We start from the raw sequence: 24461 nt of genomic DNA, 5'->3' as shown, positions 1-24461 counted from the left end.
AGTGACACGAACTATCACCATGATGCCATTCGAGCTCAGTGACTTCTCGTGGAGAATGCTGTCAGAAAATTATAAAAAACTATACTGCATGTCTGGCTTTTTATAGTGTTTTTCTCTTAAGCATTATCTCCTCTCCCATGTTATTGTTACATTTCTTTTTCATACATTTAGTTTTTACATTTAATACATTTCTGACCTTTATTACGCACGTTGTGTTTGTATTGTGTATCTGGTTCTGTGGATGTTTCCTAACATACAAAGTCAGAGTATTTTTTTTTACTAATAAATTCCAAAAATTCAATTTTTAACTAACGTAATGGAGTTTGTTACCCCGTGTTTTTCTTTTTTGTGTGCTTTATGTTTGTTTCTTATGTTTTGTCTTGCTGTATGTGGACAGTTTTATAATTGCATGTTCTTTTGAATTTTTTCATCCTGCCATCACTGTAGTTAAATTACAATGCCTTCAGTTTCAATATAGGATTTTTCTGCACAGCACATTACTGGGCATCTGTTTCTATCAGTTAAATTGATTAGTCCAGCAGTGCCTCTTGGTCGTCATGGGACCCTCTCATGAAGTATCACAATGGCTCAGCTCTAAAAGACACTTCAAGGTGACCCTGCCTTTAAAGTGGAACAAATGCAATTAGAACAAGATACAGACTGGGAGAACCAGACACTGCTAATGCGTGTCGTGCTGTGGTTTGTGGCTGTAATTGTTCAGTCTTACATTAATGTAAACATGTCTCCAGCAAAGCCCAGTGTCATGAGCTTTGACCTGCTATTTTCCTTTGCTTCCAGTGGGATATGCTGTGTTTATCAAGCAGGCTTGAAACATTAAAAACTGTTTCCAAAGATTGTCTTGGCTGTGTAGTAACAGACAAATAAGTACTAGAACCCGAGATGAAGTTTAAACAATTGAGTTTATTGCATGCAAAGAACAATAAGATCAACATATTGTTCGGAATACAGGTACAAAACTTCCAGTTTATATAGCAAATTTCAGCCACTTCTGATGCAACTTGTTACCATGGTAATGGGGGGCCACCTGTGTTTGGACATTCCCAAGACCTTGAACACTTTAATCAGTTTTATCTTTCCTTAGTTAGGGGGGTCTTTATCTTGCACTTGGAATTTCACATCAATTAACTCCCATCCCTGCCATAACTCAAAGGTGCCTAAACATGGAATGTCTTGTGTTACAAGAAGTCTTTGTGCAGAAAGAAATCAATTAACCCCTTTTTCATATCTTATATCTTTCTTCAGCTGGGAGAAGTCTTCTAAATGCACCTGAAACCTGATCAAGCTTACTAAAATTGATAGGACTTCCAACTTCAGTCTTAGTTTCAATTCCATCTTGCCAACTTCAATCTTAGTTTCACACAGAGACAAGCAAGATCATTCACATATTTTTTAAAGAAAAGGCCTTGTGATAAGCTTAATTATATTTGCATTTCAATATTAGTATAATTTGTATTTCCCTACTTGTTAAAAACCTTGATTCGGTAACATTTTTACAATACATTATGCACTGATATTTCTCATACTTATAGAAAACTTAAAGTAATTGCTAATACTTTGGCCGTATTATTATAGCAGGGGATCTGGTTTTGATTAATGCTGTTGCTCCTGTTGGTTTGTACACAAATGCAGAAACTATTCAATCAGAAGCAAGTGTTGTGTCATATCTCTTACATCTAGGAACAATATTTTTGTTTTTACAGAAAGATTTTATGTTACATTTACTGTGTATAGAATACAGTACATTTGAGTGCTACAGTGTCAGAGTCTGAAGCAGTGACAGGTGGCTTTGTGAGAAAGCCACTATCATGGCTCAAAACACAGGCCCAGTGATGTGGCCCTGAGCCACAATGGTTGAAAAAACCTGCAAAATAACATCTAAATTAATAATTAGCACTCAGAGGGAGTCTATTTCCTCAAGAGCTTTTGGGATAATTTCTTTGAGGAACTGGTCACTCCTCTGGGCTAATTGAGAGGTTTATAAGCCCAGCCAGGTGGAAAGGGGATTCAGTGTGTGTCTAGACTCCAGTCTGAACGAAAGGAGTGAGTGAGCGACCCAGGGGAGAGTTCTCACTTATATCTGGCTTACATAAGAGGAGGAGGCTTACGGCTCCATAGACTAAGCAAGCTAGAGAAACTTGAGTAAATACAGCTTAAACTGTACTATCATCTAAAGGGCATCTCCAGTGCTGGGCAGGCAGGCTCTGTGGTAGGTCCTTTGCTAAGCTAAAAAGGCTTGCCTGTTGTTTTCACAAGAAAGCTTGCAATCTGTGCCACACTTAAGTTCTGGCGTGGATTGTGCACGGAAAATGGGTTGTATTTTTTTCAGATTTCAGGATTTCTGATGTTTTGGCTCTATATTTTCTTTTCTGATTAAACCAGACAGCTTTGATACCAGAGACATGGGTTTTTTCAGTTCTTCAGTGGATGGTTGTTGAAATGAAACACAGTAAAGTTAAATATTTGATCAGTTTTTATTTTTGGGAACTTCAGTGGCATCTTAAAGCTATCTAGAGATGTTGAACTTCTTTTATTTTGTTGAGGGTGATTTGTGATTTTTTTCACAATTTTCAATATATCACTTAAATGCCTATTTTTGAGGCACAGTATTTCAGACATCAGTAACTTTGCGTGGACAATACAGACATTTCAAACCACTGATTGGGCTCAACATACCTCTGTGAACAGGTGTTTTCACACATTAAGTTCTTTGTCCCTCCTGTAGTCAGTGAACTGAACACTCAGAAGCTTGTGTACTGCTTAAAACGCTAGCAAAGGCATGAATCACACAAAATTGTAAGATAATAAAAATAATAAACTTTGTTTTATATAGCGCCTTAAAAGGTGGCTTCTAAAAGCGCTTTACAGAACGACAACAACAATAAATAAAAAGAATGCACAAAATAAAAACACAATTACAATATACAGAGGAGACTGTGGATGGTGGTACTAAGAAAAGCAGAGGGGTGAAGAATGGAACCAGTTCAGTAAAGGCTCTTCTTAAGAAGAGGTTTTGAATCTGGATTTGAAGGAGTTTAGAGAAGGTGACTCTCTGATATCCTTGGGCAGAGAGTTCCAGAGCTTGGGGGCATAACAGGAGAAGGCCCTGTCACCCATACAATGTAGACGGGCTTTGGGGACAGTAAGGAGAGCAGAATTAGAAGAGCGAAGGTTGCGAGGTGGGGAGTAGGGCAATAATAGTTCAGACAGGTACTGAGGTGCCAAGCCATGCAGAGCTTGGCACCTCAGTACCAAGGGACCTCAGTACCAGTTCGAAGGGACGAACCGTTGAATGGCAGGAGAGCAAAAAGACCCTATGCGTAGCGACGAGACGGAGGTTAGCCCGGGCTCAGCTGTTCAGGGAATGCCCTATAGAAACCTATGCCCTCAGGTAGCGGACGTGGGGCGACCTGGTGCTAGGCGGGTTTCAGGACATTCGAAGGTCAATGCTGAGCCAAGGCAGACTGAAAGACCCGGAAATATATAGTCCCAGAGAGAGAGAAAGGCTGGAAGGACAGCAAAGAACCGGAAATGAGAGACAGGACAGAGAAGGTGCGCCCTCTGGCTGCAGAGGGCCTGTGATACATAGCAGCTCTATTCATCGAGTACTGTCTGAGTTTATTTTATTCAATTTCTTTTTTACCCCCCCCCCCCACCCCACTGAGCTCGTAGAAAAGACATTTCATTGCCAGCAACTACTGCTGCACGTTGTATTGTTCTGCATTTGATAAATAAACTTTTATTTGATTTTGATTTTGATTTAAAGTCCACACAGAATTTGACAGGAAGCTAGTGCAAGGACTCCAGGATAGGAGTAATGTGATCACTTGCACTAGACCTGGTCAGGACCCTGGCTGCTGAATTTTGGAGGTACTTCAGTTTGTTCAAAGTAGATTTAGATAGCCAAGTAGAGTAGAGCATTAATTAATAATAATAATAATAATTGCTTACACTTATATAGAGCTTTTCTGGACACTCCACTCAAAGTGTTTTACAGGTAATGGGGACTCCCCTCCACCACCACCAATGTGCAGCATCCGCCTGGATGATGCGACGGCAGCCATAGTATGCCAGAAAGCTCACCAAACACCAGCTATCAGTGGGGAGGAGAGCAGAGTGATGAAGCCAGTTCAGAGATGGGGATTATAAAGAAGCCATGATAAGTAAGGGCCAATGGGAAATTTGGCCAGGACGCCAGGGTTACACCCCTACTCTTTTTGAGAAACAGCCTGGGATTTTAAATGACCACAGAGAGTCAGGACCTCGGTTTTACGTCTCATCCGAAGGACGGCGCCTGTTGTGAGTTGCAGGGTGATGTGGCTGCTGGTATTACAGTAGTCAATTCGAGAGAACGCAAATGTGTTGATCAGCTTTTCAGCCAAAGTTAGTGATAGCATAGGGCGTAGTCTATCAATATTTCTGAGGTGAAAAAAATATGTTTTGACAATATGCTACACATGTGGGTCAAATGTTAAGACAGAACTGAATATCACCCCAAGGTTTTTCAATTTAGACTGAAGCTCAAGTACAGAACCATCTACAGATAGGGTTACACGACTGGCTTTACGATGTTGATGGGGGTGCCGATAAGCATGACTTCAGTCTTGTCGCAGTTAAGATGAAGGAAGTTTTGAGTCATCCAAGTTTTTATGTCAGAGATACAATTAGATAGAATAGAGACGGCCACATCAGTGTCAGGTTTGGTATGGATGTATATCAGAGTATCGTCAGCGTAGAAATGATAGCTGAGGCCATGTGATCTTAAAAGCTGACCAAGTGGAAACATGTAAATACTGAAGAGCAAGAGGCCCAGTATTGAGCCCTGAGGAACACCAGACTTAACCAGTCCAATTTCAGACCTATACCCATTAAGAGAGACAAAGTGACAGTGATCAGTGAGGTAAGACTTGAATCATTTGAGAGCAGTGTCAGAAACTCTTAACACAGTTTCAAGACAAGAAAGTAAGATGTTATGATCAACAGTGTCAAAAGCAGCACTGAGATCAAGAAGGATGAGTATAGAAAGAGAACCAGAATCAGAAGCTATTACTAGATCGTTAGTGACTTTGACCAGGGCAGTTTCTGTGCTGTGAAGTTGATGGAAGCCAGATTGGAGGGGTTTGAGAGGGTTGTTTGTCATGAGGTGGTTATGTAACTGAAGTGTTACAGCACGTTCTAGAATTTTTGCAAGAAAGGGTAAGTTGGAGATGGGGCAAAAATTGTTAAGATTGTCGAGAGCCATGTTAGGCTTTTTTGGCACAGGGGTAATGGCAGCAGTTTTGAGGACCGTTAGTACAATGCCAGTGCTCAAGGATTCTTGTATAATATTGAAGACAATGGGACAGAGAGAAGAGAAACAGGACTGAAATAAAGTGGGAATGGGATCTAAAATAGATGGGAACCAGAAACGTTGGATAAGGAGGGAGGAGGTATGGAAATGATATGCGTAGTGGAGAGAATGTGATGCTGGATGTTGTCAATCTTGGAGCTAAAGAAATCTAAGAATGTGTTGCAAAGTGTCGTAGAAAATTCTTCAGTCAGGATAGGTGTGGTCAAGCCGAGTCCTTTATTCATGCGCATGAAGAGGATAAGACCATGCAGACCTGAGAGCAGTCTCTCATACAGATCTGTAAAAATCTATCCACCCCGCGATGGTACAGTAAATGCATTAAGTTTAATTGCTTACACTTATATAGCACTTTTCTGGACACTCCAGTCAAAGCGCTTTACAGGTAATGGGGACTCCCCTCCACCACCACCATTGTGCAGCCCCACCTGGATGATGCGACGGCAGCCATAGTGCGCCAGAACGCTCACCACACAACAGCTATCAGTGGGGAGGAGAGCAGAGTAATGAAGCCAATTCATAGAGGAGGATTATTAGGAGGCCATGATTGGTAAGGGCCAAGGGGAACGTGAAACGCCCTGGGATTTTTAATGACCACAGTGAGTCAGGACCTCGGTTTTACGTCTCATCCGAAGGATGGCGCCTGTTTACAGTACAGTGTCCCCGTTACTATACTGGGGCATTAGGACCCACATGGACCGCAGGGTGAGCACAGGCAGGACGCAGCAGCCGGGCAGTGAGAGACACAGGCAAATAGGATGGTCAGGCAGACAAGGGGACCAAGCGCTCCAGGAAGACGTTAACTAAGCCAGAGAGAGAACTAGGAATCAAGATTGAGGGAACAAGCAGCGAGCCAAGCCAGAGAGGAATTCAAAACACGAGCAGAAAATAAAGTGAGCACAGGAGAACAAGTGCCGGGTCATAGAGCAAAGGCTGAGACCGAGCACTGTAATATCGGTGGAGTGGGAATAAACACCCTGCTGGGAACAAGGTACTGTAAGTGCTGTTTAGGTACGGGCTGGTGGTGTTGACTACCTGCCTGACTGTGTTGCCTGACCACGGGAAACTGGGACATTAGATTAGATTAGACAATCGGTCCGGTGATTGACCACCAGCCATGATGTGACAGGAGCTGGAAACAGCACTTACCACAGCATTACAACAAATCTCACCCGACCTGGGGCTGAGTTTAAACAAATGGCAATCATTGGTTTTTCCAGTGGTATCTAATCTGATACTGCTGCTTTTAGAAGGTTGAATAGATGTTAATATTAGTTAAAATATGTTTAGTGTTATTATGAAATTCAGAAAAAATATACTTCTTTACAGGATATGACTCATTCAAAGTAGCTGTAGTCATATAATCATATAATTCTATTTAAAACTGATTAGAACAAAATCTGTCATAAAACCAGGAACTTATATACTGTAATGCACACAACATTTAGACAAAACAAGGATTAAGGACAGACACTTACTAGTTTCCATTCAGGGTTATTTATACTTTCTGGGATAAAGCATCTGAAGGCAGACATTAAGAGAAAATTCCTTTCCGGCTACTTCATAGCAAATAATTTTAAACCGAGAAGCGGAATGTGCATGGTAAGTGTACCACTACTGTAAGACATGTAAGACATTTAAGATTCTGCACATGCCACATTTATGGTTTTATTTTTTTCAATCTGTTAAATTCAGAAAATAAATAGTAAAGGTGCATTAAAATATGCAGAAATATGTCAGGCTTTTTCGCTGCAGAGGTTGTGTTAACTTCTTTTCACTTGGAAAATCAACAAAACATCTAATTTGGCCAGAGGTGCCCAAACTTTTTCATACAGCTGTATGTCACATGTCAATGTCATAATCTCACAAGAACAGGAATGAATCTAATGTGATAAGAGATTAGAATGATTTTCTATTCAAGGTAAGAGAAAAAAAATAATTCAAAGCCTTGCTGCTTAAGTATGTAAGGCGAGCTTGAAGTACGTTTACATCAAATCAGCCCGGCTGTAACGAATTACTCTGACACCCCTGTTCTACCACATCTGAAGATGTGCTTCCTACTGAAATTACAGAGGTGCTGAGCAAGTCAGAGAAACAGTACAGAGTAAGACCTCGGTGTTCATGACGGTTGGGTATCTTGAAGTTTCCACGAACAGCAAATTCACACATGCGGGACTTTACATCTCATGGAAAAACAGGGTACAGTGCTGTGGCTTGTGAAACTAATATTTTTGTAACAGTGATATTTTTTGTATAACTGTTAACTATTTCAGAAACTGTGTTAGTATTTTTAATGAAAACCAAGCTCTTTACTATAGAGACTGCTGCGGGCTGTGTGAAGTGGACGCTCCTACTGCACAGCCCATGAAGAAGCCAATTTGGTGCACAAATACAGATAAAGTGGTTGTTCGAAAGAGTGTCTCCGCCATCTTAAAGGGCTCAGCGTAACATATTTTTGTCCACTGGTCCTGAAGACCATGCTAAATGTATGCCTTAAATGTGACTCTGTCTATGATAAATCTGGTTGTAAATATACTGTACATACAAATCCGTGGTGAAGATGCAAGGTAAAAGGTAGTTATTAATGTGGCTAATGAAGGCTGCAATGCAATCATGTTTTCCAGCAAGGCAAGCTTTTTAAGATCTGTCTCCTAAAGGTATTTTAAAACACCATTCAATACACACTTAAAGCAAATGGTATTCATAAACTAGAATTTCTGTCTTTCCTTTTATTGTGTATTTATCAGGAATATTATACTTTAAACATATTAGGCAGCTCAATTGTTTCTTTTATTTAAAATAAATCAGAATTTTGAGATCTGAAATGTATTGATGAAGTTTATATATTTTATGTGAAATTAGTTTAGTTTGAAAAAATTGTGATGTAATATCTAAATAATAGAAAACTCCATTAGTATTGGATTTTAAGGGAATTGAAAAGAACAAGGAGAAATACTGCATATCAGTTTATTTAACCTACTTTTGGATTTTTAAGCCATTTGTCAGTTATTGGCCTCAGATTTTTTTTTTTTACTGTGCTACAGCTATGTTCTGACTTTTTTGCTGATACTGTTCTTCAGACGGACTCAAGTGCTCAAGGGTTATACACACTTCAGTCATCCTCTTTCCGATGCTGCTGACTCCACACAGTGAGACAGCTGAATTAGGAGACTCCGGAGGCTCGTTCAGCTGTCCGTGTCCCTGGAAACAGACTGAGAGAGCTGGGAATAATCTCCATCAAGCTGAAACGAGTTAAACAGTGCTCTTCCAGAATAGCACTTACACAACACATACAGTACATGCCTAATCTTCTGTCAAATTTAAAACTGCTGGAACTTCTGAAATTTATACTTTTAATTTTTAATTATATATTTGTCTTTCCTTTGTACTGATTAAGTTCAAATTCAGAATTAATTACTATTTACAGCATACTCCAATCTAGTACATTCATGATAAATTACTCATTTATAAAGATGTGGAACACTTTTAGGTTTATAATTAACCTGTCGTTGATTACAAGTATTATTTATAAGCCACAGAAAATAATGATTTTAGGGTTTCATATAGCACCTTCTAGAGTAGGGTTCTGCAGGATAAGGGTTAGAGATGTCTGATTTACAGTGATATACAAAATTAATTTATATATATTAAAAAACTGGCTAGCTTCAATTATTGTTTTTGTGTCACAGCTTCATACACATCCCATTTTAAAGAGGTTTTGTTTATATTAGGCTTTATATTGGAAAACCTACCTTTGCATTTTCTTGAAAGTATGAACTTCATGTTTTTCAGTATTCTGTGAATTAAGTACTTACAGTATCAACAGTCTGAGATACTAATGCGGGTAGCACAACTGATGCCAGTTTTGAAAAAATATGGTATTTTCTTTCTTCACTACACAGTCCCAAGTCAATGAACATGCTGACAGATTTTCCATCTTGTTCAAATGAGAAAGTGCTGGAACTGTGAAAAAAACATTTTTCTGGTTTATATTGTCTACCTAAAAGAATTCTCTAATTCAGAATTCAGACAGAAAATCTATTCTTCTTCTCAGAATTATTTAGTGCTAGAAAACCCATATTTTTTTTCCTTTTACTCACAATTCTCAGCTCTTTTCAGGTTTCTTGCTTTCCTTAGTATTGACTTTCCAGCCATTCTGTAGTAGTGCTCTGAAACAAATGTAGTCAATTACTGTACCTGAGGACTATCCACAGGAAAGAGTATACTTCATCTACTACATAGATAGAACAATACAGAACAAGATACAAACAGAAATATAGTAGAAGAAAAAGTATATTTCCCCATTTTCCAAAACCAGAGATACATGTGTATAACCCTTTCTCCATCATGATGATTGTGTAATTATTACACATTATAAAACAGATGAAAAAAACATAAATAAGCCAATTGGAGATAATTTTTTAATAATAAATAATGTTAAGTACAAGCACAAATGTCAATGTCTTTTACAGTAATACTGAAAAAAGACACTTTTTGTGACAATCACTGAACAGAACTCACTGCAGACACAACCAGCTTCTTAATTAATAGGGATCCTGCTAATTATCCATTCAACAATTAAAGTGCTGGTTTTAGAGAAACTGTCTAATGGAATTGACTGAGCAGCACAGCACAATCATTAAAAGTTTTTATTATTGAAGATATTATGTTACATTCATGACTGATTTCTGCTTAAGTGAGGAAATGAGGAGGCATATCAATAGCCACACAAGAACAAGAAATGCACAGGGTCAGTTGTTTGTTGTTTAATTCACACTTTCTGCTATAAACAAAACACATAAGGTGTCATTCCAGGACAGAAGTACAATAAACCCTTGTAGAAAAAAAGGCTAAGATTTCTTGAAATTGCAGTCAATCCAGTCACTTGCCAAAGTGAGAAATAAAAGTTCAAAGTTTGGGACCTATAACAAGCCACAGTCTGGTTAACTGACCGTCTCCAAATAATCATTTCACTTAAAGCTGTAATATGCAGGATAAGAAATGCTATTGATTTCACCTGAGTCTCCTTTTATATGTAACCCGTCTCTTGGGCTCTTTGGTTCAGGATTATTAACCTACACTCTCCTTTATGACATCGAGCGTCAACTGAAACGAACTAAAAGCGACCTACTCGCAGCTCTGTGCTAAACTAGTTCGCTACCTGGCAGTTGCTACCCTCCGCGGGTTACTGAAGTAGGGGACTAATTTAAACCGCATCTTCACATGGCTCAAGCAATTTAGTATCGGACTAAAGTGAACACCGGATCAGGTTAAACCAATCCCGAATATAGTGGGAATAATATCGGCAGTAAGTAATGAATTTTTGCATCCGTCACTTGAAAATTATTGTAATATTTAACTAAATTTGCTTTTGAATTACACTCACCACAGTTATTCATCATAACGTGTATTAATACACGCTTACTAATAAAGTGTAATGTCTATATTAGTACTGTAGCTGACGCATGTAGAGCCTTTAGTACACGATAGTGAATTTTCAGATATCCTGGGGAGCGAAGGCAACTGAAATCCATTGAAATATGTAGGACACTGTAAGTCTTAAATGTGTTCTGTCACATCTTGGTGTTAATTAAATAGATTTGTTATTTTTTACTGTGATGGGATTCTATACTTGTAGTTTTCAGGGTAAAGCGGGGTTTGGGGGGTACAGAGAATACGTTGTGTAGGAAGATGTAAGGATACGCCAAAGAAAAGAAACTTCTGTCGTCATGTTTTAAAAGTGATGATGTAAGACAGTTCTTCGGAAGCGTGTCCCTTCTCCGGCAGTTGTCCAGTAATCACGGTGGTGAAACAGCCGAGTGACCTGGAGACGGACAGGAGGCTCATCCAGTCGATAGGCGGTTTGTGTAGGACGGACCGCACACGGTGTTGGGTCTCTAATGGACTGGTACTGTACTCAGACCAAGTGAGGGGCGAGAAAAATGCTGTTTTAAATTTCAAAGGCTCACAAGGTCAGAAGAACAGTGATAAACTGGAATGACCTACTGTACAGTATAAACCTGAAATGAGCCGTTATAGAAGTCTCCTGAGTTTACCCTTTTAGAGCTGCAAGTGCAATTTGTTTTTTACTTGTACTGTAGACGAAATCCACTCCAATGTACCAGCATCTTAATTTTGTTCAAAATACATAAAATTGTTAATGCTCTTGGACATTAGCTGGCACTTCTAGTAGCGATTTGCTAGCCCCGCCAAAAGGAATATGCAGTACATGGCTTAGTCATTGCTCAACATGCCTACAGTATAACAGATCTTACTACCTCAACCGCAGAAGATCCACAAACGTAAATTCAAAAAAACTCTTAGATGAACTGCAACAAATGAAGCCCTGAAACTGCATGACACTTACAGTACATCCAGACATCTATTGCAGACACAAATGTGTCTTAGACATTAAACCAAAATAGCGGTGTGTTCGCTTATTCCACTGAAGCATCTCCGTATAAATCTATATAATTTATCAGTGGAATTAAACAGCTATAATATGATGCATGTTCAAATTCAAAACCGCAGCTGCTGTTCTCGTTTGTTTCATGACTCATTGAAATCGAGTATGGATTTCGAGTTCCTGTACGCACTGTGCCCTTCTGGTATATTTAAACATAAATTCCACTATTAAATAAAAAAAAAACCTTTGACATTCAGTTCTATATTAACAGAAAAAGTACTAATTGTCGCCTACATATTAACTCGCTGATCAGATTAATTGAAATGTTCTAATTCAGCGCTTCCGCAGTTCCTGCTTATTGGAACAACAGCAATGCAGACACTCAGCACCGCACTGAGCACTAGTTCAGCTGTTCTGGGATTGAGCTCAGAGATGGACATGATCTCCAAGCACTACCGTATTAACTCGTCCGAAACTTAGTACGCAGCTGCACGCTAAATCGGGACGTTTGTTTCAATTGACTCTCAAGGTTTTCATGGCGTTTCTCATTGGGGAAAAAAACGGAGTTAAGCCGATCTGCAGTATTTAGTTCTATCAATTCTGCTTGCTCGTTAGAGCTCAGCAGCAGCTGCCGAGGCTGCTTTCCTGTAAGAGCTTGAGGCTGTTGAAGGTGGCGGATGAATGCTTGTAAGGTACGTTAGGAGTATAGTGTACCTCCTGGGGTACATACAGTATTACCAGCTTCATGTTGTATCACCTTCCCCCGGACCATCTCATTAATGGCAATCATATTTTGTATGGTAATAATAATTAATTATTTTTAGATCAGTATTGGAGTTAAATTTAGAGTCGGCAAACTAAAAAGTGAAATATCATGACCTAATTTAAATGTACTTTAAAATACTGGGCTCATGTTTGTTTTAAGACTAGTTGACAAGTTTATTAAGAATATCTGTAAAATATGTACCGTACAATCATGCCATTCCTAGTTTGATCATACTCTATATGAATGTAGAAAATCATTGCAGTTAATGGGTGATTTGTGAAACAACTAGATAATCACAAAGGTCACCATGATTACTGTGGGGTTCTGATGGAGCCTGTGCACAGCACCATTCATCATCATGGCAAAGCCAGAGAACCGGTCAAAGATGTCAGGAAAAATAATATAAATCTTCTCAACTCTGCTGATGGCAGTCAACAGATCCATGAGACAATGAACATGCCAGTTTCCATTATATCTGCGTTTCACCAGCGTTTGTCATCGAAGAGCACGAGACTAATGAGATTTCTTCCATTTCACCAGAAAAGGACACTTAGGAAGTTTTATCCAAATTTGGAGTCCGATTAAAGGTTAGTCAGTCCCAAGGAAAGAATCTCTGACGTCTTCAGGATTCAGCGTCTCAAAACCTACTGTGTAATGTCAGGCTCATTAATCTGATATCTATGGCAGACTATGGCAGAATGTTAAAAGAAAAGGCATATATTTTCAATGTAACAGCTAACTGAATTACCAGAAGCTGAATAGGACCGTATGATGCGGTTTGATGAACTACTGAATATTTTCAGTGTCTTTAGCACAGAAAGACGAATCTCATGCTGAGAAGAATGTCACAAGCTCAAGTGGTAAAGGCAGTCACTCCAAGCACAGGCACAGACTTAAGACTGTAAATCAGGGTCATGATCGCAAGCTGATGGTGACCAGGATTCCCAGAGTCGGAGCACACAAAGGACTGAGTGCTGTCAGGGGTGGGGTTTGTTGACCAATGGATTCCTGATTCTGGATCTTGATTCTTGCTGTCTGTGGGTTTGTGGTGATGTTAGTACGAGACTAACATGTCTCCTCTTATCAAATGATGAAGGACTCAATAGGCTTGCAGAGTCTATCTGCACTTTGTGCATGTGGGTTGTTGCTGGGACCTGAGCTGTAATTTGCCAATTTAAAATCTGGAGAGTGTGTACTGTACAAGCTTTTAATTGGTGATTCTGTATTTATAAAGAAAATAATGTACAGTAATCCCTTCTAAGATACTTGGAGGCATAACTATTCTGTTTTAAGGTTATTTTGGTTCCTCTTTTTAAACGGATTCCTCTTCCTTTTTTAAACAGAATCACAGCTGTGCTCACAATAAGAGCACCATTGCATGTTTATGACAATTCAAGTTAATTAAGTCCACTTAACTTAGTATAGTAGTTAAGAAGACTAAATGGGTAGAAACTGCTGAACATCTGCACAGCACAGGTTAGTGCAATGCAAATGTCTTCTGACCAATCACTCACTTCAGCCCTTCCAGTCACTTAAAGCTTCCTGGTGTTTGTAATACCTGGATGGCATGATGATAAAAAAGGAGGGGTTTTGGAAAAAAATCATAAAGTAATCAAGATTAAAAAAAAACAGTAAAATTAGCCCTTCATGTAGCAAACATTCCTAAATCGATCATTCTCACAGTGAGAGGGGGGTGTATATAGTGCTCACAGTGAGAAGGGGGTGTATATAATTAGAGCTATGATTATTTTAATAATTACACTTAATAATGTAAAAAAAAACATTCTAAGAGAGTAGTGAGCACATTTAGCTGAATTGGCATCTAATGAAGACAGACAAATTACTAATCACTTTTAAAGGGTGGTACCTCATTGTAATATAAACACCAAAAAACAATATCCTACAAATATAAACGATTAACTATTGCACCTGGTATTTCAATAATTCATGCTGTGCGTAACATGCTGGAAGTTTATTAAAATCAAATCTGGCCCACCACTGCAAATGAGTTTGACAACCCTGATCTAGTGAAATTAATTGTATGTACTGTTTATGAAATGAGCAACAAGAATGATACAAAGATAATTGTCCGGTGGATTAGACAAAAGAGAGAACTGACTTATCTGATTTAATAAGCGTTAGCTTTTAGGTCTACATTTAATTTGAATTCTAAAGTATAATATAATTTGGAAGATCTAATACAGAGCCCAAAAAGTTTAAATACCATGTAGCTGTAAGAGGCAGTGGCCAGTTCAGTAATGTCATCAGGGCCAAGCTGAGCAGCGACATTAGACATTTTCTTCTGAAATCCATGGGGAATAAGTGCATGAAAGCTTAAAATAGGAAATATACATTCTGTGGTTTTGTTTCTGTTGAAATGCAGTCAGCTGAGTTCTGAACATGTTGCAACTTGTTTAGAGCATGTTTGGATATGCCAACAAGCACTACATTGCAATATTTAAAGCAGAAAATGACAGAATCCAGCAATACCTTTTCTCTGTCGGTTTGGAGAGATGTGAATGGATACTAACAATATAATGAATGAAAACGGACACGTTCTCCACATTGCAAACCTGAGCTTGAAATGCAAAGCTTGGATCATAGGTGATACCAAGACTCCTGAGGACTTGGACTGCTTCCAAGACCATCTAGTAAAAGTAAACGTCAATGTCGGCTTATCTCCTGATGTACTTCGTACTGAATTCCTTGTTGCTGTTGTTCTTCTGTTTTTGTTGTATTGTAGTGTTGCACTCTGCCATAAAACAAGTTTCCTCCAGGAGCTAATAAAGCTTGAATTGAAACTAAAGTTAGCACATTTGTGGAGTTTATCTGGAGAGACAATCAGTGTAACTTCACTCTTCTTATGATGCAAAAAGTTAAGTTGTGTAACAGGTATCAGCCACTGTAATAACTGGCAAGAAACAGGGTGTGTTATTTATCTTCCTCTGTCTTTTCTCCCTTATGGCCAGATAGGCCGAAGGCTGCAACTGTATGCTTTCTGTACAGCTGCTCATTACAGGAAGGAGCTCCAGCCTTCTTATTTCATTAGTCCAATGGTACTGTACCTGTTGTTAAAAGTGCTCATCTCTTCCCCCACAGTTAGGGAGGATTCGTTGTTTTGGACTCACAGATTAAATTAGGACAACGACAGCAATCTTCACCCTGTTTTTTTCTAGGCACCCATCAATTAGCACAGTTGGGTTGTGATGAGTCTGGGTGTGGACCTCGCCTAGATATGGAGACAGAAGAAGAGAAAACCAACAGAACTCATTCGATTGTCATAGAATTCTAGTCCTCAGAGTCCTCTGCAATCTGCACACAGTCGAAGTGGCAGGACTATCTGGAAGTGAGGGATAAAAGACTAAGAATATTGGCCCTCAGCTGATACCTATTACTGTTGCATCCTTTTTTTTCCATCTAAGTCGTGTCAAAGGCGGGTCGTGTTTCATTGATATACAGTAAGGCTTCATGCAGACATAAATTTGAGTGTCATCAGCACAGAAATGAAATCTGTTGCCACACCAACATGGAATCTTATCCAACTACGACATTTAAACAAGACCAAGAGCAGAGCCCTGCAAGCTGCCAAAGATAACTTACTTCCTTGAGGAGGAACACTCACTGAAAACCTAACTCACACACATGAGGCAAACAGAGATGGCACTTCTACTCATAAGATCATTTCAAATCAGTGTTTATTCACTGTAACTTACTGTATGTACGATCTGTATTTTTAAGAACACATGGATGCACATAGGATTTTCCTGCTTTAATAAGAGGGTATATTTTAATAATTAACTTTCAAGCCCCAGGTGACAGAAGGTTGTTACATCTCCACTCACACAAATTTACACCTGCAGCACTTGACATTACATGGCTCAGATTATCTATTACAGCTGTTCATTGCAATAACACTGTTTAGTAAAAGTGTTTTTAATTGGCCTGTTGTTGCTTAATGTCAAGTGCAAGAATACAGGCAGAGAATGGTTCAATTAAGCAAGCTTTTTACGGAACCTGTAAACAAATTAAAGAAGAAAAGCACAGCTTCAGTAGGATTAAAAAGAGGACGTATTAAATCATAGGTAATGGCACTGGCTCATGCAAGAATAAAACCCAGCGGCGTGGTGACCTTCATTGCTGTGTGCTTGTCCCCTGCAGCCCTCCTGAGACAGACGCCCTTCCTGAGGCCACCGCAGACCCCCAGCGGCAGGAGTGGTTTGCTAGCTACTTCACCTTCTGATTCGTGCCCCCAGGACTCTGGTGTGGAGGACAACTAAAGAGCATGTTGACACAATCATCTGTATTTAATTCTACACCGTTTCTCCATGTTTATTACTTCATTGTGAATGGATTCCTTGTTTGTACAGTGACAATGTTTGACATTACCTTTTATGCAATTTCTGAAGAGTGATGCATATGCTGCTGAATATTTTTTGTTTAATACAGTATATTGTCTTTTATCTGTACCTTATTTTAGAATGGCACAGTCCTGAAAGTTTGTTACAGCTCCATAACAAATTTTGGTAGAAATAAATCGTTTGTATGGTTGTCTCAATACAGATATAATGATGTCTCACCAATTTTAAAATAAATGGCATATTTTATATTTATATTATACTTGTGTATGCTAATAAATAAATGTGAGATTTATGCATTGGTTGTTAATTATTATTAATGTATTTGACACTTTTATCTTACAATTACCTATGTTTTTTACCAATGTTTGACACTGATAAATAAAGTTGGTTTGCTGGATGAATGACGCTGAAGTGCCTTGGCTAAAGCAACAGTATCTCCACCTAAGATTTATTCCTGTGGCCCTCCTGTCAGGAGGCCAGAGCCCCGTCCACTACACCACACTGCAATAATGCGAGGTGACTCAATACTATATATTCTCTCATTTATTGGACAGTCTCTGTTAATCTGTGTTTAAGTCATTAAGAAAGTCAGATGACTTCCAGTGGTAATGCTTCTCATTTTTTACCCCATTACACACCTGTGTTTCGCAACTGAGTTGTGTCTTTTCTTAAAGTACTCATTCCTCCAACCAAAAAGATGCAAGTGTACACTGTTTTCAGAAAGGATATTTCTACACTTTCTATGCTAAAACATGCTAGACTTTCTTTAAGAAAAGCAATTTGAAGATGAAGACTGGCTTCTAACATGATAAGGTCCTGTCAGTCTGGGTACACCCGACAGAGAGATGATTTGGGGTTACTCCTCAATGAATTCAAAGTTCAGAATGCTATTGCTTTCTTCTTGACGTTTTGATGTTTTGAGCAGCAATAGGATGAAGTATTGCAAGATGTTCTTCAACCCTTCAGTCACTTTATTGTTTCAGTCACCATGTTCCAATGTACTTGTTACAATTCATACATCTTTGTTACAATTCTTACTTAACAAATGGGATTCTGGAAAAAACAAGCCCTCAAAAGCGGAACAAGTGGAAGTTGTACCACCTGGACTATAATAGCTCACCTAATGGACAAAGGCTGCTGCACAAATTAGACTACCAACTGTCTAGCTGTCCATGGATCAAGGTGATGGTTATAATCTGTCAAGATACAGTATGTATGGAAACTGGTGTTTAACTGCTTCTCTTCAATAAATAGATTCCATGCACATATTGTCTAAGTCCTTTGGAAACTAGCTAATAGGCGACAGGAGCAGGATAATGATCTGAAACAAATGTAGTTTTCTACCACACACATCTTTCCTATTTAACTCTTCAAGGTTTGGAAATGCACAGGAGACACTTTAAAGGACTGGAGTCATATAGTCAATTCTGTCTGTAGAAGCATTTCTGTATCAAGGACAGAAGCAACAAGGTCAGTGTTTTCTCTCAGGCAGTTTTACAGTAATTGTCCCATTTTTCCACAGTACTTCAATACTTCTGGGATAAATTCCATCTTGCTGCATGATGATGTGTATCAGGTTTCATGTATACATGGTATCAAGTTTTGTTTCTTTGTGATCTGTTTCATACATTTTCATCAGCTGTATAACACAATTCCTCTCCGTAATGGCTTGAAATCATTCAATAAGTTCCACAGGTCAGTAAATTAAATCAAAGGTTGTAGTTAGAACATTATTAAACCCTCCCCCCAAATGGAACCCAAGGTCATTGTCTTCCTGGAATGGATGTACTCTTTAATTCAAGGGAACCCATAGGATATCAAGTCTGAACCTTAGTACACACATTAAAAATAATTATTTAGAACAAAAACAGGAAAAAAATCTTCAATGTTATTTTCTCAGGTTGTAGCACACCTACAGTAGGATGCAAATTTCTCTTTCCAGGTCTTCCATAGTATGCCAGCTACCTGTCAGATCTGAGATCTGAGAGTGATCGACCTGGAATGGTCCAAAAAATGTACACAATAAGGATAAGAATAAAAAATACATAGCTATTCTATTGCAATTACTTATTGAAAGTACTAGAAAGACTTTTTCTCCCTTAAGTCTCTGAATGGTCGGAATTCACTGAATGACAGCTATTTCTATGTATGAGATCAACTATTCCATAGGCAGTCAGTTTCAAAATACACAAAGGACCCTGTGGCAAGACGCGGGGTAGTGCCCAGTGTGGAGGCGGAGCCCTGGTAATAGGGCGACGCCTCGCCTTGGTAGTCCAGCTGTTTGGGCTTGCGGCTAACGAGAGCCAGCTGGGCGGGACCTATAAAGGCACACAGGACAGCTCCGGCAGGGGAGTTTTCACCGACAGTCTCGGAGGGGATTGCACCCGCGTAAGGTTTTCTTTTGCCTTTGCCTTTGCCTTTGCCTTTGCCTTTGCCTTTGCCTTTGCCTTTGCCTTTGCCTTTGCCTATCACGCACCTTCACTGGGACAGCCACACACGTGTTTTTGTTACGCACTCATCTCTTTTTTTTTTTCTTCAGGCCGCACCCCGTTACACAGGGAAAACCCAGCCTGGAGGTCACGCAGCACATCGGTACTCTTTTATTTTGCCCTTTTGTTTTTTTTCCCTCTCTTTTTGTGTTATTTTGGTCCCTGCTCACCTCACACCGTTGCTTCCGATCCCCCGCCCGGGGCGTTGACTCTTTACCGGTACCACTACACACTGTCACACCTCTAAGAAATTATCACCCAGTTTAGGTTCCCAGTACATGTGTTTTACGGTTGTATTTTCATCTTGTGAGCATGGAAGTTTTTGCAATTCTATAGCAAGGGTGTAGGTTTTAACATTAGCGTGTTGTTGCTTTTGAGATTTTGCTTGGGGAATTAATAATAAATTAGCAATGAACTTTAGAGCATCTCTGAACTGCTTTGGCAGATACTACAGTCTGTGTTTTGTTCTGTATTCTGCTGTGCTGCTGTTTCTTTTTCCTTTCATGTAAAGGTCATGGTGCTGTTTCAGTTTTGCTGGTAAAAATTGATGGAATTCACATATTGTGCTGTACATGTTTTGAAGGTTTTTGGGGTGAGCACTATTTCATGAATTGAGTGCTTTTATTAGGAAATGGTTTCTGTGGTGAAAAAACAAATGAAATGGTTGTATTTTCTAGGATTTCTGAGGTCACCTATTTTGTGCTGCTTTAAGAAACAAAAAACATACAGTATGTTTTGAGGAAAAGTATACAGTTAAATGGATTGGGTCAGATATGATTGTACTATTAAATATGGCTGATATTAAACTATCCAGTGAAAGTTATGAAAAGCTTAGGGTTTATTAAACAACACAAAAAGGCCAAACTATTTTTCTTTTGATCAATGCCTCTCAGGTATTTTATGTCTTTTTTTGTTTTTAAAATTTGATGCACCTTTGTGACTTTAAAAACGTTTTTTATATTGTTACTTTACTCTCAAATGCTTCGTGTACAGTATAATGCTAATGTTAACTCGTTCACAATAAGGGGGTAATGTCCGGCCTGGACTATGATAATTTATTAGTAGGTAGCACTGCAAATCTAGGATTTGAAGTAAAAATGTACAGCTTAAATCCAGAGACATTATGCTTGAATTATACAATGCACGTGTCAAGATATCATTGAGAATATTGTGTACAATCCTGGTCACCTCATTACAAAAAGGATATATCAGCCATGAACAGAAATCAGAGATGCACTACTAGATTCATTCATAAATTTAATCTCTGAGGATCAACAAAATGGAGATTCAAAAACCCTAATCACCATTTATTAAACCCTATGTGAAAATGTGAACTTTCCTATCACCAGTAATGACCAAATTATTACATTTATAGAAATTGAAGGGGCTGTTTGATGGCCTCTAGTGGCAATTCTCTGTAATTGCAGTTCTTTATCGGCTGGCCTGTTACTCCGCCTTCAACTCGAACCCAGAGAGACCGTGCAGTAGCCATTCTCCTGGCTTGAACACTCTCCTCCACTCAGACAACAGCTGGGGGCCACACATCCCCAGAGGGTGGAGACTGTGGATGGTATGAGCAGGGTGCCCTCACCCTGGTGACACCCTGTCCCCTGGGAACAGACTGGAGGAAGAGCAGTGTGAAAAGTCACCAGCCAGTGTGGACCATCTCCCTCCTCATGTGGAAGCTCAGGCCCGGGTGGCAAAGGCACTGTGTTCTGTCCCTCCTCTTTCGGAGGCTTGAACTAAGTGGCTTCACTTGTTGCCTCTGGTCTTGGAGACGAGCTGTATCTCCCTCACCTTCGGGGACTTTTGGGTCACAAGCAGCTCTTTGCTCAACGTCTGTATTCCCAGCTGGCTCTTGGATTAGGATAGCCGGGTTCAAAACGCAAGCTTCACTTCCAGCCTGGAACAGCAGGTACAGTTTCCCTGGTGGATGGGCCAAACCCGATTTTTCTGCCCTGTGGCGATGGAAATCTCCTTCTGCCTCAGCTGTCGTTACGCAATAAACTTTGCAGTCTGTGAAGAATTTACTTGCTCTTTGCCCTCTTTTTCAGCAGACCAGTGCTCCAGTGATTTCCAAAAACTGCAGCACAAGATCCACAAGATCCTCTGACTCTTTGTTGCTATATTCCTTTTAAGTGGTAGATTTTTTTTTAATTTATTTTTCCCTTTCTACCATCTGGCTAGTTTCCCACAGGGTGTATATGAAGTCTTGTGCTTCAACGGTGTCCTCTCAACAAGGCTCTGGCTAAGCTGGGCCTGCACACCACACTCCCTGGTTAGGTAAAAGTTTGGTTCCAGAAGTCTGTATCTTACCAGAATCTTACATGTGTCAGAAGTGGCCCTTTCTTGGCATTTACAGGAACATGATGTTCATGATATGATCCAGTGATCCTCCCCTGCTTGCAGCAGTTGTCTGTGAGTCAGGAAGGAGGGATAAGAGAGCAGAATTACAGCCTCACCTGAGTGTATTGTCCTTTAAGGGGTTGTGTGTGTGTGCGCGCGCGCTGATTACAGTGGGGAGCAGATGGCAGGAGAAAATGTAACAGCAGCCTGCAGTCCATGAGAATTTTGCCCTGTTGATATTTCACAATCACAACCAGCAGCCCACTGGAGCTCAGCAATGTGAGCCCGGACAGTCCCTGCGTGGGAGACCTGGGAAAACTGAGGCTGCTGCTGGAAGATGTCTGCAAATGGCACTTTGTGGGCATTACAAATCCCAATATGTTTTTCAAAAAGAGTAGTAGTGTTACTCCACTGTCCTGGCCATGTTTCTCCCTGGCAATTACCAGTCATGGACTCCTAATAATCCACATCTATAATCTGGCTTCATTATTAGAATTACCTTTTAATTAACTTATACTATACATTAACATGATTGATTTTAGAAAGAAATATTCAATTGCTGTTTACCCCTGATATTGAATCGGTGATAAATAAAGATACCTTGGCACTGTTACCAATTATAAATGAACTAGTTCAGGTGGGGAGCTGCGTCAGAATGCGTAGTCTGCAAAGGAACAAGTAATTGGTTTATTCCATGCTGAGAAGAGAAGCCTCCTTCATGTGTCAGTAAATGAACTAGGACTGCCAATATGGAAGCAAGGTGCAACAATGGTTGTATTTTTTAAGGATGTTAAGTAGTTTTAATGTAGAAAGCATAGTTCTGACAGATTTAATTCATTTTATTCAGAGCATTCTAACCTTTTCTATTCATCGGCGCATTCTTGGACTCAATAACGTGTCGATTGAGTGACATCATGTGCATAAAACCTAACATGACCCCTTTTATCGAGTCTTTTTAGAATATACTCTCCTACACTCTGGGGACAGGTACGAAATTCCCTGTATAAAGATGAAGTAAACTGCATTTACTTCCTTTATACCTAAAAGCATTCAATTATTGAAGAATGAAAAAAAGTTCTGCAGGTTGGGGTCTTAATTTTGTTGGTTTTAGACTCTCGACAAACTGTCTGTTTTTTTATTTTATGCTGCTGAAAAGTTTCTGAGTGTTCCCTTGCCGCTCCACCCCGCCAGATCGTCCCGCAACACCTGGGGCTCGAACCCAGGTCTCTGACGTAACGCAACAGGGAGTCAGACACATGACCTAAGGGAGACCCCCCTCAACCCAGGCGGCTGAGGTCCCTGCTACGCACAGGGAGGGCGATGAAGTCAAGGTGCCCAAACTAGGTCTGCTACATGAGTAATGTTGATAAATGTTGTTTTGTATCGTGGTATTGTACTGTTGTTGTGTTTTATTGTATCATTGTCATATTTGTTATATGCTAATGAGCTCTTGATGTGCAAGATAAATTCCCTTAGAGGCAATAAAGGTTAATTCAATTCAATTTCATTACCCAACACTGTACTCTTCAGTAATAAAACACAAAATGGAAAACAGTGAATAATAAAACCACTTAGGTGTGCCCCTGTAATGACTGTAATACAGATTACAGTTCAGTGGAAAGCGCAGAGCGAGACTGGAGTGTGAAACGGCCCTGGTGGAGACAGAAGGAACTTGATTCACTACTTGCTTCTTCTGCTTGTTACACAAACTCTCCTTCCCTAGAAGACTAGAGACGCATGGAGGGTTTTCATGTCAAGCTGAATTTGTGTAATGTGCAGGTTTTCCACCTTTTTCCTTCACTTCCCTCTCTGCGTGACTCTGACTCACCCCAGTCTGGGATCAGAGAGGGAGCAGCTCCTGCTGCTCCAGGACTCTTCCAGGTCCTCACTCAGCCTGACCGGACGGTGTCTTGGCCGTTCGCTTGCCTGCAGGGACAGGGGTGAGATCAGGGCTAGAAGATCTGAATGTGGGTGTGAAGGAGAGAAAACCTGAGGGGATCTGCTTCAAGTATTCATACTTGTCAATGGCACTGAGAATGTCCAGCCTCAGAATTAACCACGGCAGGCACAAGCGGATGTATTTGGAACTGGGAGACGAGGCACTTTTAACACAAAGGTTTATATGAAAACTTTTTAATACAATATACCAGTGATCTTATTCAAAAAAAGATTTAAAACATAATGAAACAGAAATAACAAATGACAAGAATAACTTGGTTGAAAACGGGGTTCAAGATGCAGCGACGCAGGCAAGTGAAAACGGCCCAAACAAGTCACGTGATTGCAGTTGCCTAAAAACTGAAACCACACCGCCGCCCCTGTGATATTATACTGTAAATTGTGCACAAGTATTTGTTTTAAAGTATATTTTTGTTTCCTTCAATATTTTTAAAAGTTTTTAAGGCTTCTGAACAAATGCACACTGTGAACGCTGTTGTGCAGAGGAGCAGGTGGCGGAACAGGGCGTTTCGCACAGAGCAGCGTGTAGGTGAACGTGTAGGGCGCACGCCTGGAGCAGGGTGCAGTACTGAACCCGTCAGGTTCCTGTGCATGCTCTGCCTAACCAGACTGCAGACATTTGTCTATTCGAATGGACACTGCTTTTCGTAATTTAATTTTATAATAAAAATGCTTTTCGAACATTTCATCATACCCCCCCTTGATATTGGATACACAAAGTGCGCTGTGTCGACTTCTTTTAATTTTCTAGCTGTTTTTTAAAAAAAAAGTG

At 39.8% G+C, this 24461-nt stretch overlaps 1 protein-coding gene and 1 long non-coding RNA gene across 4 annotated transcripts in view; both read left to right on the top strand.

Annotated features, from left to right (window-relative positions):
- fam184ab (family with sequence similarity 184 member Ab) overlaps positions 1–17187 on the top strand; it is a 131767-nt gene extending 114580 nt beyond the window's left edge. For 2 of the 3 annotated variants that reach the window (XM_006626423.3, XM_015359153.2), the window contains one exon: positions 16696–17187. In XM_006626423.3, the coding sequence (XP_006626486.2) occupies positions 16696–16777 (82 nt within the window). In that variant the 3' untranslated portion in view covers positions 16778–17187. The remainder of the gene's footprint in view (positions 1–16695) is intronic. The other variant, XM_015359175.2, reaches the window with a different exon arrangement.
- A 2010-nt stretch (positions 17188–19197) lies between these two features.
- On the top strand, positions 19198–21263 carry LOC107078815 (uncharacterized). Its single transcript, XR_001479788.2, has 3 exons — positions 19198–19283; positions 19435–19487; positions 20812–21263. It is a non-coding gene; the product is annotated as an uncharacterized lncRNA (long non-coding RNA).
- The last annotated feature ends 3198 nt before the right edge of the window (positions 21264–24461 follow it).

The sequence above is a fragment of the Lepisosteus oculatus genome, chromosome 2, assembly GCF_040954835.1.
Source record: "Lepisosteus oculatus isolate fLepOcu1 chromosome 2, fLepOcu1.hap2, whole genome shotgun sequence".
NCBI classification, from domain to species: domain Eukaryota; kingdom Metazoa; phylum Chordata; class Actinopteri; order Semionotiformes; family Lepisosteidae; genus Lepisosteus; species Lepisosteus oculatus.
Note: the sequence above shows the minus strand (reverse complement) of the source record. Positions and strands in the feature narration are given on the sequence as shown.